Consider the following 13,798-nt stretch of genomic DNA (forward strand, 5'->3'; position numbering starts at 1 on the left):
TCATTCTTTGAGTAGCAGGGCGGTTTGTTGGAATCTTCAAGTGTTTCTGGAATAAAGAGAATAGGGAATTTGGAATTATGAGGTCTGCAAAACTGTCTTGTGAATGTCTCCTTTACACAAAGCACCATAAAATGGTGCTTTTTATTGCTGAACCACTCTTGAAGGTTCCTCTTCTGAGAGCAGCCTTCCACTTGAAGCTGCCTTTTTTACTAGGTGGATCATTTATTTTCCCTAGTGCTGCTGAGTTTATTTTAACTCTCACTACAGTTACCTGTTCTTGTTTTGTAGTATGTTTTTGTCACTTTTGTTCATTTTTACTTTTCCATGTTGTTAGTCAGAATTAGGAACTAGACATTTGCATAAATAAAGGACAGTGTTACGTTAATTATAAGCTGATTTCATCAGTGAGTTACTAGATTGCCTCTTCATGGCTTCCCTTCTTTGTCAGTACACTAATGGAAATGGCAATGATGGGTCTGTTGAAGTGAAAAACACTTCTGTAGGCAGGACTGAGAATGAAACAGTCAGTGATGGTAAGAATTTAAAAGTCTGGAAAAGTTGTCATAGGTCATGTAACAGAAGACTGTGTGCTCTGTATTTATGTTATGGAATTTGGCTTCTGCTTTCTCAGCCAGCCCTGCCGTTCCGTCCGTGTCTGTGAGGACCTGCTCTGAAAGACCATTTCACGTGCCCTCAGTAGCAAATATGCAAATCTCTCTTCTTGTCTTGCAGCTAATGAGGCCTCTCAATTGCTTGGATGAACTTTACCGACTGATTGGGTCCTTCATCCGATCGAAGCGCACGGCTGCCTGCGCTTACACCGCCTGCAGTGCCTCCGGCGTGGGATTGCTCTCCGTGTCTTCCGAGCTCTGTAGCAGGCTTGGAGCTTGTCACATCATTATGTGCAACAGCGGAGTTCACCGGTATGACCGTTTCTTTTCCTCTCTTTGTTTCATTCAGTTGTTGCGGGTTGGAGACCGCTGCTTTTTATTTCTAGAGAGGTTTCACACTGAATAATCTTAGACTAAATATCTAGTACACTTGAAAGATTTGTTGGGAAAATGTAGAATTGTATTCGCAGTGACTGACAGAAATGAGCAACGCAATTTTGTTTTGTGCACTTGTAATGGATTGTTCCTCATTCAAGTCAGTAAAAGGCAGAAATCTTAATTGCTAAAGCAGAAAAAGGAAGGTTTCCTAGGTGAATAACATACTATATTAAACTCCTAATACAGGCAAGAAATGCTGAAATTTTTATCTGCTTCAAATGCTAAGGGAAATTGTAGAAGAGCTTGCTTCAAGGAAAAAAATGAAACAGAAGAGATACAAATTTTTGCAGGTGTACCTGATGATAAGTAGAAGTTCAGTCTGTAGAACAGTCGGTGTGATTAATATAATATCAAAAAATGAACTGAGCTGTAATCAACCGATCTTCGTCAATGCTGAGCTATTTTAATAGACGTATGTATATATGACAGTAGTGTCATTATAGACCTCTCTAGTACTTAATGATATTCATCAAAGGCAGCAATATGTTTATGTTTCAGCTGAGCAGATAACAATTTTTTGTACGTTATACCAAAAAAGCAAAGACTACAGTTGGAGAGGGGAGAAAAAACACAACAAACAAAAAATAAACATAACCAAGAATCTGATGCTAAATATCTGCTCTTCCTATAAGAATTCCAAACTGTAGATTACAGGTAGCAATATGTTAAAAATATGCTGCTTAGTTTCTGATCTATGCAAATCCTTATTTTAGCAGACTTGGTTACCGGTGCGTTGTGTTAGAATGAGCATTACTTTCTCCTCACTTAAGTAACGTCCTTTCTTTCGAAAAGGGAGGCTGGGGGGAAAGGCAACATAGCTGCAATGCAGATTATCGGGCATGAAAAATGGAAAAGCTCCATATATAGCCAACACAATTAAGTTGTATAAAAACAGTGCTTGCCATTTCTTTGTTAACAGAGTTAACAAAGTTTGCAACAGACTGTATTGCTCTCTATCACTGATACAAGTGTATATATCATGCTCTATATCGTACCTGATTTTAGGCAATAACAGAAAAAGGCTGTAGTATTGAACACTAGTCACTGTATCAGGTGAAGATGGAAATACTACATAGCACGGGCTGACACGAAGTTGTCGTTTCAGAAGACCACGAAGCTATACAGCTTTTCTCTGGCTCTTTGTCTCAGTTTCAGTTTAAGGTCTTATGTGATCAGAAAAGACTTTGGGCTTAATTCTGCCATTTTTTTATAAAGCTGAAAAAGACTACCTCTGGGTTTCACTCTGATTTCATGGATTAGATTCTGAATTTGCCAGTATATTTGAGCAAAATATTCCTGTAGTTTAAGAATCAAGCCAGAGCAACTTTAATAGCCCCAGTAAACTATAACTCCACAGAGTGTGGGTCACAGAGTATTCAGAATAATTTGGTGACTGAGTAAGAGGTGGTATGCATGATTCTGAATGTGAGCTGTTCTTCGATGAATGTAATTTCTTCATCACATTCCTGCGCAAAACTAGGGCAGGTATTAACTATTAAATGTCTATTTAAGTATATCTAAAGAAAAATCCCCAAATAGTAGGAAACCAACACATTGAATTTCAAGGCTATATTAAGAGCAACAGGAGTGGGGTTTAAATGTGTTATGTGTGGTTTTTGGTCTAGATGTTAAAGTATTCAAGATCACCTATTTACATAAAGGTCCAAACCAGTTCAGCTCTACAGAGAGTCCATTTGAGCTTTTATACAAGATACTGTTACTTCACTTGTGTATTAAAACTGCCTTTATGGCTACCATCTGCTCAGAGAAAGAAACATCAACCCTTGGCATTATCAGAGACATTTTAAGATAGGCCCTTCAGGAAAAAGGAATGCATTACTTGAGATTTTTATAGGTACTTAAAGAGTTTTTGCCCTGAATTTCCATAAGTTCAGAAGAAAACTCATGCATTTAGAGACTGGAAGGGATTCTTGTACTGTTATTCGAAGTGGTAAAAGTTGAGGGAGTTTTTTTAAACAACGTTTTCCTGAAGTTACTCTTGTGCATACAAACTCAATGGATAAGGAAGTTTTTCCTTAGAATTCAAATCCATAAAAAGTCACATAAAGTCACTTTGTTTGCTGTTTTCTCTTTCTGGCCTCCCAGACCACATCTCTACAGTCCAGCACTAAGTCGACTCTGCTTTTTGGCATTCTGAAATTGTTTTTGTGCAGGTAGAAAGCTTGTTTTGTCTCCAGCTAATAGGCTTGCTGGGTGAATTTTTTTCCTGAGATTTCTGCTGCCAAATTCTGCTGTGTTTTTGTCAACCTGCTCCCCTTGCTGCTCTGCAGAGTGAAACTATCTTGCAGCACCATGAAGTTCTGTCAGGGGGACAGAAGAGGTAAGAGTAAGATGCTGGATGTGATCAAGTCCTGTAGACATGGATGATTTTGCCTCTTGCCTGCAATCTTGAAGGCTTAATTCTTCTGCTTGTTGGATGGAATATTATTTAATCAGGGCAGATAATTACGCAAAATAATGCTCATTTGCAAATGCAAACTGATGCTCATTTTGCTCACGCAAAATGTGTTGTAAGTCGGTTCTGTAGAGTTCAAGCTACTGATTTGCAGCAAGAGAGGATATTTATCTCCGCATTCAGCGTTGTATCTGGCTTCCTGTGTTCTTGGAAACCAAATGCTGTGAAGTGCTTGATTGCAATCAGTTGCAGAAATCAACATTTTGGAGGCCCAGACCCAAGGACCTGTTTCTAAACACTATGTTATGGATATTAAATGAGTTGAAAACCGGTATTATCCACAGATACTACTAGACAAGCACATGGGGGAAAGATGTGATTTGTGCTTACAGGTTAAACTTTGAAAGCATATTCTTCATTTATCATCTTATCATCTTAAAAATGAAGAATAATTGACTCAGAGCAATGTGTATGCTTTCTTTAAAACAGACTAACTTATCTTTGCTTAATTTCTGTGCTTGTCTATTGGGACAGAATCTCTGAGTCTGGGGAAGAGCGCAGGATGCTCTGCTGGTTGGCATCTTCCTTTTGTTCATGGGGAGTGGGAACTGAGCAAACCATTAATCTGCCAGAATTTAGATATAATTAATATAATCAAAATATAGATGAACCATCCCTCACCAGATTTCTTTGTCTCTCACTGAACTGCCTGGAGAGCCCTTTCTGTGTTTTCTCAGCTAAGTTGTCATGGGTTGACAGAGTGGGGAGGTTTCTGCCACCTTTCCTCTCCTTCTAACCAGGAGCAAATCCCAGATATAGCTTGAGAGGGAGGTGCTTGGTGGCAGTCCGGTGCAGAAGAGGCCAAGAACTATGAAACAGCAGCTTTGTCTGCTTTGACAGTGATGGCTGATCTCTGGATCAGCAGTGTCTTGGTTTCCGACTTCTCTGTGATCCATATTAAATTGCTTTTTACACTGCACTAGGCTAAAACAGCTTGACAGAGTTCATATTTTCATCCCTATATCCAAGATAATACTGGGGATTTTGAGTTGCTCATGATTGCTTTGCTTAGATTTTTATTATGACAATATGTTTACCAATTTACTTTAGAGCCTGAAATCCTATATCTATTTCAGACAGCAGTTCTTTTCAAATATATTTTGATGACCAGAAAAACAAGGATGGGGGAAAAATAAGTCCCTTTAACCTTCACTGTCCTCAGTGATATGTGACTACAAACTCCCCTTGGATTATCATAAGTGAACATGCCTTGTTGATCAACATCAGGAACAGAGCTCTAAATTAATCCAAGAAATCAATAATTCGCATTTCTATTTTCCCTTTTTTATCATCCATAATTATATTTCTGCCTGCCAATCAGCTATCACCCTGTAAACAATGTTCTGCTCTCTTTACTTGTACTCATTCTATTTGAAGTTGTAATCACTCTGCACAAATGTAGGTGATGAAAGGCACTTTTAAATTCTATTGAGTCATGATGCTGCTCCTGCTTGAGGGAGAAGAGCGAGACTGCACTGCACAGACATGCCTTAGCCTCTTTCCACGCCAAAATGAAATTAGGTGCAGCAGCTGCAGAAGTCTATTCAGGGACCCCATAGGCCTTACAGGCTCAAAGCAATCATTTAAAGCATCCAAATGAAACAAATCCCAAGTTTATTTAAAATTTTGTATTTCCTGGAGGATCGAGAGGAAAGAAGTCTTTCATAAGCTTGACGAGCCCCAGAAAAATCACTGTCTTATTTTCTTTTCTGAATTTTAATTTCCCTTCCAAAAAGTCTCTCCTTAGTGTGACTGTCCCTCCAGCAGTGGGGTTCTGGCGGCAGGAGCTCGGCTGAATGATGAGGCAGGTTTTGCCAAGGGTTGATTATGTGTCTCCTGGAGCTGGCACCGCTCCTGCCATCCCCCTAAACCTGCTCCATCTTCCACATAGCGAAGCAGAGTAACACCATAAGCTCTCCAGCACAGCCAGCTGCCTGTCTGTGCATCAAATAAAACCAGGTGAAAATTAGGAATTCTGACTATTTAAGACATTTTATCGTAAAAATTCTTCCTTTTAGATTCTTTTAGAAACCTTTCTGTAGGAATTTAGTTCTGAGCTCAATGACTGTGTGCTATTAAAAAAAAAAATGTCTCGAGGTTTTGCAGCCGTATTCAGGCTGAGTATTAGCTCCACAGCACGAAGGCTTTCTGGGATTGATGGGACAGCTTTCAGGAGGCAGGTCAGCACAGATTGAAGGACTAAGCCTTGCTCCTCTCCAGCCTTCTGGTCTAAACTGTGCTTTTAGTTCTGCTATCTTCCCATTTAGTCAAGATTCCCTTCTTTTTCATGACAGTTTTCTTGTATCTGTCTACAATTAGTGTATTTTTCTGATACCTAACCTACTAAGACATAAACAAACTTCTGGTTTCATAAAATAATTACTAATGTAATAATTACTGATATACTTCCTTCTGTGCTGGTTACTGTTTGCAAACATTTAATTGTAAAATATGTGATAATTTGTGTTAAAACCATATAAACAAGGCATTTAGCACAAATAGGTTATTTCTACAGTGATGATCATTTTATTTTTATTTATGTTTGCCTTTCATAGCCAATCCGGCACATGTTTGCTTTGTTTATCTCTAATACGTGCGTGAAGGACTATAGTCTTAGAGTTCTCTTGTGTGTTTGAAATTCTGAGACACTTATTTCGTTTAAAATGCAATCTGAAAATGCAGAGAAGTGCATAAAGTGCACTGAGACAGATAAGATGGATCTAATTTGTTGCTAGTATGGATTTCAACATGTTCTTTTTTCCTATTTGGATTCCTTTTAACATAATGGACCAGGGCAGACATTTAGCACCAAGGCTGACACACAACTCAGTCACCTTGCTCTGTAGAATCATTCCCTCATGCTTCAGTTCTTGCAGTATTACCTTATCTGCAGTCCAGGTCTTTGGGAGAATCTGAGAAAAATAGAATAGATCCTCTCGAACAATCTAACATTAAAAACTTATCCAAATGTTCTTTAAAATCTGAGGTGGAAGAGAGTTACCTGAATAACCTTAACAAGTATAAGACAGGAAATAAATTGCAATTTTCTAGCAGATTTATTTGCCTGCTTAAATGGGAAGAAGCCTTTAATGTGAAAATCTTTCTGCACAGAACAGAAGATAATGACCAAAGCTGGGGTTTCAGATGACTTTAGATTTTTGTTTGTTCGTTTTGAAAGTATGACTGAGAATGGGCAAACAAAAGGCATGAGATACTTTGAATCTTTTGGAAATGCGGTTCTTTCATCCAAAAAAAGAGAATATTTAATGGTAGAAGTGCCTCCTTGCAACATTTCCAGCAGATTAAAGGTGGCAAGATCTTACAGGAAGAACATTTCTGAAAAGATGCTCTGTGCAGTATTTTAACAATTATGGAAGATGTGTGGTGAAAAGAAGTTTATTTTTTCATTATTCTTTGAAAAGCTCTCTGTCTTGGAAGAGGTAGAACGGTCACCTTTTATTTCTGGAAATAGATTGGATGATAGTAATCTTCCAAATAAAGTACAGAAAAAATCATCGTTACCTACTGCATGTTGCATGCTTCAGGATTAAAAATTACTAATTTTGAATTGAATAAACCTGATTAAAACTGTGTTTGTAAACTACAAAAGGAGTCATTAACCAAGGTTAGGTCTGAAATACGGCTAACGTATACTTACCTCCCAAGACTGATTCTCTAGCTTGAGAAGATCATGCCTTCTACTTTAGCAAGTCAGAACTCTGCTGGTAGCTTGTGTTTGAAAATACCTGGTAGAGCTGGGTTTGAACATCCTGTCAGGGGGCGGTGGATGGGTGCCTGATACAGGAGTTGGGATATACTGACTTGGAGATTGGCACAACTGTGTAATCACAGTGGTGCCTCTAATGAAGGAAACCTCTGGATGCTGATGCCTGATGGATAAAAGGCAGAAGTCTCCTTAACCATGGGCCATCTATTATATTTCTGTGCGGTGGTCTAATATCTTTCACAGTCAACTTTTGAAGCCTTGTTTATGATTACTGAACCATCATAAGGGAATAAATATATTTCACATGCAGAGTAACAGCTTGCTATATGTTGGCAAAAATAACAGAAATTTTGGACTAACCTTTCATGGATGGGTTCAGTCCAATGCTAATTTTAAAGCAGTGGTCCTTCCACATTGGGTATTTCTCAGCTTCACAAAGGTTCATAAAGGGACTGAAACTGTCCTGAACTCCACTAGAGTTTTGTTGTAATTGTAAAATACAATACTGTAGTTTAATATACAAAATTCTTGCTTATTTTCTCTCGTAATACCTATCGACTAGCCCAAGTTCCCTCTCCCTGTGAGATGAAATTCTGTTCAGCAAAGGCATCAGTATATGGGCACAGGGAATGCAAACTTCCATTTAATTGCCTGGAAACACATTCCTACAATGAGAACAGCTTAGAAAGTGTGGGAGAGTCTTCAGTCAGACCTGTCTACGCTTTTAATGCTTATTTCTTTATAGGCTTGAACAACATTTCCTCTCCTTTTTAAGTTTATCATAGCCTACTTTCTTCTTTGGGTTACTCTCCAGAATCAGTACCTATTACCCAGCCATCACTAGTAATTATAGGGAAATACCCAAAAAACTTTTTATCCCAAAGTGACTTAACTTAGTACTAAGTTTTTAATTGCTGCATACGCTGACATAAATGATAGCTGCTCTATAAGCATTAATTTAAATGACAGCCGAAACAAATGAATACTTAATAGTGTAATTTGTTTAAAAGATGATCAAATGTAGGTATGATTAACTTACGATGTCTGGGAAAAAAGTAATTAAAATAAGACAACAGAATTAAATTACATGTTGAGTAGAAGTTTTAGATTTTAATTAGACTAAGCGTACATGCATCCTTTTCATATTTTTATCCTGTTCACATAGCCAGAACATAATTCATTTCAACACCTCTGACTGTGGTAACTACTAAACCAATTTGTTTCACCTCATCTTTTCTGTTCAGGGTATTTTTCTAAGGGATGTTTTGGTGCATCTTTGGATGCAGGATGGCTGGAATCCTAATTGAAACCTGGGAATGAATTGAATCATTTATATTCTTTTTATGCTAGTAACATAGATATACAGCTCACTGAGTGGCAGCTCTGTAGGTAGTGTACATGAACTCAGCTTATGTTTCCTTTCAGGTGACATTAAATAAGCTGTCACAAAAAAGAAAATTTGAGTCTGTTTTCCTCTTTCAGAACTCCATTTTTTCAGTGTCAATGTATGTCTGTCCAGACGATTTGCTGCCCTTTAGTAAAAATTACATCCAGTCAGAAACAAATGGACTACTGGTGATAGAAAATATTTTAACCTCTTTTGTTCAGGGTGATCTGATCCAGAAAATGTTTGAAAGTGTGTATTTAATCTTCACATCAATACTGTCATGACTGATGGGAGACTGGGGGTAGCAGGCAGGGGCTGGGAGCAGCTGCAGCCCCTTCTGTTCCTTGGAAACCAGCTGGGTGAAATGAGGAATTCTCAGCCCAGTTGTGCTGGGAAAGCCAAACGTCTGTGCTGCCTTGCTGTGGTAATCTGTCAAGGCAAGGAATTTGTGATTCTGACATAAATTCTGAGATGATGAATTTGGGTCTTTTGTTTTTCTGACTTAAAAGGAGGGATGAGAGTAAAAGAGAGGGAATGAGAGCACATTTTTATTTGTTTACACAGTAAAATATATGGATTTGGGGTTTATGCTTCCCATAACAGAATGTTGTGAGAGAACTGAAGGAGTTTTTCCCCTAATATTTTCCTTGTTTGGTTTGTCTGGACTGATTGCATCCAAATGACCAGATACTTTCAGTGGTCAGAACTGCTTCCAAATTGCTTTGTGAACTTTAATACCATCTGCTTATCAGCTCTCAAAACAGGGAAGAAGAGTGGGTTATTACATTTTGCTCACATTTCTTGACAATCCTTGATATTGAACCTTGCTCAGACCACTAGAACAGTCTTACCATGTGAGGAATTCCCAGCTTTCATATTGTTTCATAAAATTGTACAAATTGTGTTGGTTTAAATTTGCATTTGGTTGATCTCTCTGTGCTTGGCTGTCCTGTTGCTGAAGTACTTCCAGTTATGACTTTTCCATGTTTCCATCTGATGTTTTGTGTGTGCATTTGTTTCTTTCACAGCTGGTTTCCAGGGCAGTTTGATTGTGATAACAAATACGTAGTAATTAAAATACTACATTTGAAGAGCTGGAAGACAGCACTAGCATGTAAATATGTCTTTACTAGTAAGTCAGTTTAGCATAGGACTGTGGAAGGTTTATATGATCAGTTTCATTAGACATACCATCTCATTGAATCAATATTCAATCAAAGTGAAGCTATTTGAGTGGTTTTGTTGTTTGTATTTAGAAAGTAATAGCCTTATTTCATTTTTACATGACAAAAGCCATAGCAGTGACTTATATTTAATTCTGCCATTCATCAGACCTTTTACATGCCTTAAGAGAAACCCGAAATCTAGTGATATTGTGTTGAAATGCAATCATGCCACTGATGCTGTTTTAACATTTTTTAACATACGTTAATAAGCAGGAATGTTTTTTAAAAGACACAGTGGATGTATCTAACCAGCGTTACTGTAGGACTTCACCTTGAATGTAAAACGTTTTATTAAGAGCTGTGATAATAGTTAACATCATCACTGCTGTCACCTTGAGTGTCTCTGCTACTAGTTTCCTAGGGATATGTTAAAAATATTGTCCTTAGGATTACTCTTCTTTTTTGCCTTGAGGTGAGATCTTAAATTTTAGCCTATATCATTCAGGATTGTATTATCGTTGTTGCCTACTTCCACAGTAGCCTATTAATGAAATCTTAATTATGCTGGTTTTCTCTCTGCTTTTTCCACTGTGATTATGTCTTTATCTACACACTTGGCAACCTCGTTTCTGAATCACGGTTGGCACTGTCAAAATGTGGGTGGCTCATAATGTTCATGATCAGCAGCCATTTCCTCAGGTTCTGGACAGAGAGCAGTCTGTCGGTCTTTTTCAGTCGCAAGATCAGCCTTTGCACCTAATTCTTCAAGCTGACCTTCATTTAGGAGGTTCTTTTGTTAGTTTTGATTCATGTGTGCACAATATGATTTTTCTGTTCTTTCGGACTTTTGAGTTCCAGGCAGATGGGATTTATGGGAAAGCTGGCTCAGTAACTAGTTGGTTGAAAGCTGTACTTTGAGTCCATTAACCTCTGTTATACCTACAGAGAGACTTTTTACCCTTTTTCTCTGGCTTAGGTTACCGTTGTCAAATTAGATTTCAGATATTTTTGCTTTTTCCCGTTGTCAATGGGACAAAGCTACCTTTGCAGCCTAGTCTTGAAGGTTAGATGTTTAGATTTTGATTTTGGCAAATATTATGAGCATGTACTTTATTTGTCCAATATTTCACCTTTCAAAGACAAGATGAAAACACAGTGTTTGGAATTTCTAGTCTAATATTTAACTCTTATGCACCTTAATCAAACATATAACACAAAAGATCAATAGATTTTTGCTTCAAGTTAACTCTGAGGTCAGTGTATACAAGAAGCTGGGGAATAAAATTTTTTTCATTACCAAGGAAAATCACTTAGCTTATAAATTTTTAATGAAAGGCCATTAATAAAACTACAGATCAAATTTAATATCTTCTGCATTCACTAGTGTGAAACTTTTTACAGTCCATAAATTTACTTAAGTGGTATTTAAAACATGTCAGGGTTTGGGTTTTTTTCCACAAGAAAATAAGTGCAGACACATTTTTCCTCCTACAGATCTTCTGCTCAGCAAGACGAGTGTTTGATTGAAACACATTGTCTGTTCTGTGTGCATAACAGAAACTATACAGAATCTTTTGGTCAAGATTTTGCCAAAAGGCTACTCAAAAGTATATTTTAACCACGTGTCTTAGTTTAATTATTTGAACTTGAAATAGGCAGCTTTTGTCAGGTTCTGCTGAGGTGGGATCATTTTCTGTACACCTCATGTTTCTGGTTGAAGAGATTTGAATGTTGCGGTAATTTGGTTGTGAACAGAAAACCCATCAAGCAGCTCACTGGTGCTGAATGGAGCCCCTCTCACCTCTGGGATGATAGCAGCCCTCAAACATGTTGTACTTCCCCAAAAGTACCTTTTTCTACTCAATTTTGTTATCTTTATCTGTGAGTCTTCTACAGTTTTGGTCTTGATTGTAGGGGAAACCAACTCTTCGTGGCCTTGTCCACCCCATGACAGCTGAAATCAGATGGCATGTCCAAAATTACTTTCCCTACTACTTCTTGTCTGCTATGATGACAGGTTGTCCTCCAGCAAGATCTTTAGCTCTGAAACTTTCCTGGTTGCTCTGACAAAGCAATTACAGCATTTTCATTAGGATGTGGTACCATGATCAGTTTTTATCTTCAAGTGTTTTACTTGAAAAAGATTGGCAAAGAAGGAGAGGACAGTTTATTTGAAGGAATGCCCTATTTATTTTCTTTTTTGAAAGGGGTGAATGTCTCTGAATTTTGGACTGAACTGCACTAACGCGCCATGAGAATAACAAAGCTAAATTAATGGCGAGCGGTCAGGATGATGGTACCAAAGCTTGGGTCTGCATTAACAGTGGAGGACGAGAAATAACATCTGCAGAAACCACTTGGGAAGGGGTTCATATAATTACAAAAAAATGATTCTCCTTCAGTTGTCATTCTCTCTGCACTTGTCAACAACAAACCACAAAAAAACCCAGCCAAACAAGGCATTTGATTGTAAGTCAGAAGGAATACTCGTTACACTCAAAATCCTTAAATCTTTCTGCTTAAGAAATATTTTAGTGTTCAGACTAACGCCTGCGTAAGAAGGATAGGGGGCAGGTCTATTCTGTAATCTTTTTATTTATAGCATTTTTTTAAAAAAGATGATTGATCTAAAACCAGTTATTTTAAGGAAATGACTGCTGTCAGATCACTGATTTCCATCCTCCATCGCAGCTGCACTCTGAGCGTCACCCTGGAGCAGGCGATCATTCTGGCTCGCAGCCACGGGCTGCCCCCGCGCTACATCATGCAGGCCACAGACGTCATGCGCAAACAGGTAACGTGTTCCCTGGAGGGAAGATCTTGGTGTTTGGGTTATCATCAAACAACAATGACTTGACCAAGCATCTTTTTAACCTTCATCTTAATGTCGTGTTAAGTCCATGTGAGTTTTCTTTGGGTATTTTTTTTTTTTTAATTCTCTTCCTTTATTCTTGACTGAAAGGTGGTGCGTGGGTTTTTCTTTTTTTTGTTGTATTTTGTTTGTTTGTTTTGGGTTTGTTGTTGTTGTGTTTTTGTTTGTTTGCTTGTTTTTTAAAAATAATGGACAGACTGTTTTTAACCAGATACTTTCTTTCCCTGCATAGATCATAATTTTTACAGGGGTATGATTTTATGATTTCACTTAGTGGTTTTGTATAGTAATTGCTGTGGCATCACCTTACATCAGAATAGTCTGAGTAAGACAATCTTTATTTTAATATATAGTATCCATAAAAATAATTTAAGATTATTAACTATTTTTAATAAAAAGTGACTCATATACTGAATGAAAGGGGTGTGTAGGATGGAAAGCAAAAAATATATACCATGGTTCTTAACTTTCCAGGCAAGACTCCTGAGGACAATACACTTATTTCAAAATGGTGTTTTTCACTCTTTGGTCATAATAGAATATTAGGATTTAGAGGCTGCTGTGGGTAGATAACCATCTCAACATGTACTCTTAGTGCTAAAGTATGACAAAAAAATGCTGGATTAAAAGGCAATAACAACTGAAAATGCGGGATACACTCTATTGGCACAACTTTTCCTAGAGTATCTTGTTATCACATAAATACTTTGAAAAGGCTGTTCGGAATCTTGGAAGGTGTTCAAAGGAGGAGCACGACTGATCCAGAGGCTGTTAGACAAGGCTCATGAAGCGAAGATTAAAGAGCTCAACCTATTCATTTGATCAAAGAGAGTTTGAGTGGGGGGCTTAATCACTCTGTGTGCATATGGAACATATATCCCAGCCTGTGGAAGCTTTCAACCTTATGACAAAAGCATAAACAAGATACAGGGTGCACTCAATCTTGACGTGGAAAAAGGATAATTAAGTATTGGAACAATTTATCACAGATAAGACAAGGCTCATAATTTCTGGTTTTTAGTTTGCATCTAATTTTATTGTTTTCATTAATTCTGCTACATGTTCAGCAATCACAGTTTAGTTATAAAAATGATTAAGCAGCTGTACTTTACTTCTAACAT

The 13,798-nt window shown here is 37.7% G+C and overlaps 1 protein-coding gene across 4 annotated transcripts in view; it reads left to right on the top strand.

Moving 5' to 3' along the window:
- The window catches only part of PREX2 (phosphatidylinositol-3,4,5-trisphosphate dependent Rac exchange factor 2), a 178,194-nt gene that overhangs the window by 149,191 nt on the left and 15,205 nt on the right, over positions 1-13,798 (top strand). For all 4 annotated transcript variants that reach the window (XM_065627409.1, XM_065627410.1, XM_065627411.1 and 1 more), the window contains 2 exons: positions 733-923; positions 12,497-12,599. In XM_065627409.1, the coding sequence (XP_065483481.1) occupies positions 733-923; positions 12,497-12,599 (294 nt within the window). The remainder of the gene's footprint in view (positions 1-732; positions 924-12,496; positions 12,600-13,798) is intronic.

Source organism: Caloenas nicobarica, chromosome 2 (genome assembly GCF_036013445.1).
Source record: "Caloenas nicobarica isolate bCalNic1 chromosome 2, bCalNic1.hap1, whole genome shotgun sequence".
NCBI classification, from domain to species: Eukaryota; Metazoa; Chordata; class Aves; order Columbiformes; family Columbidae; genus Caloenas; species Caloenas nicobarica.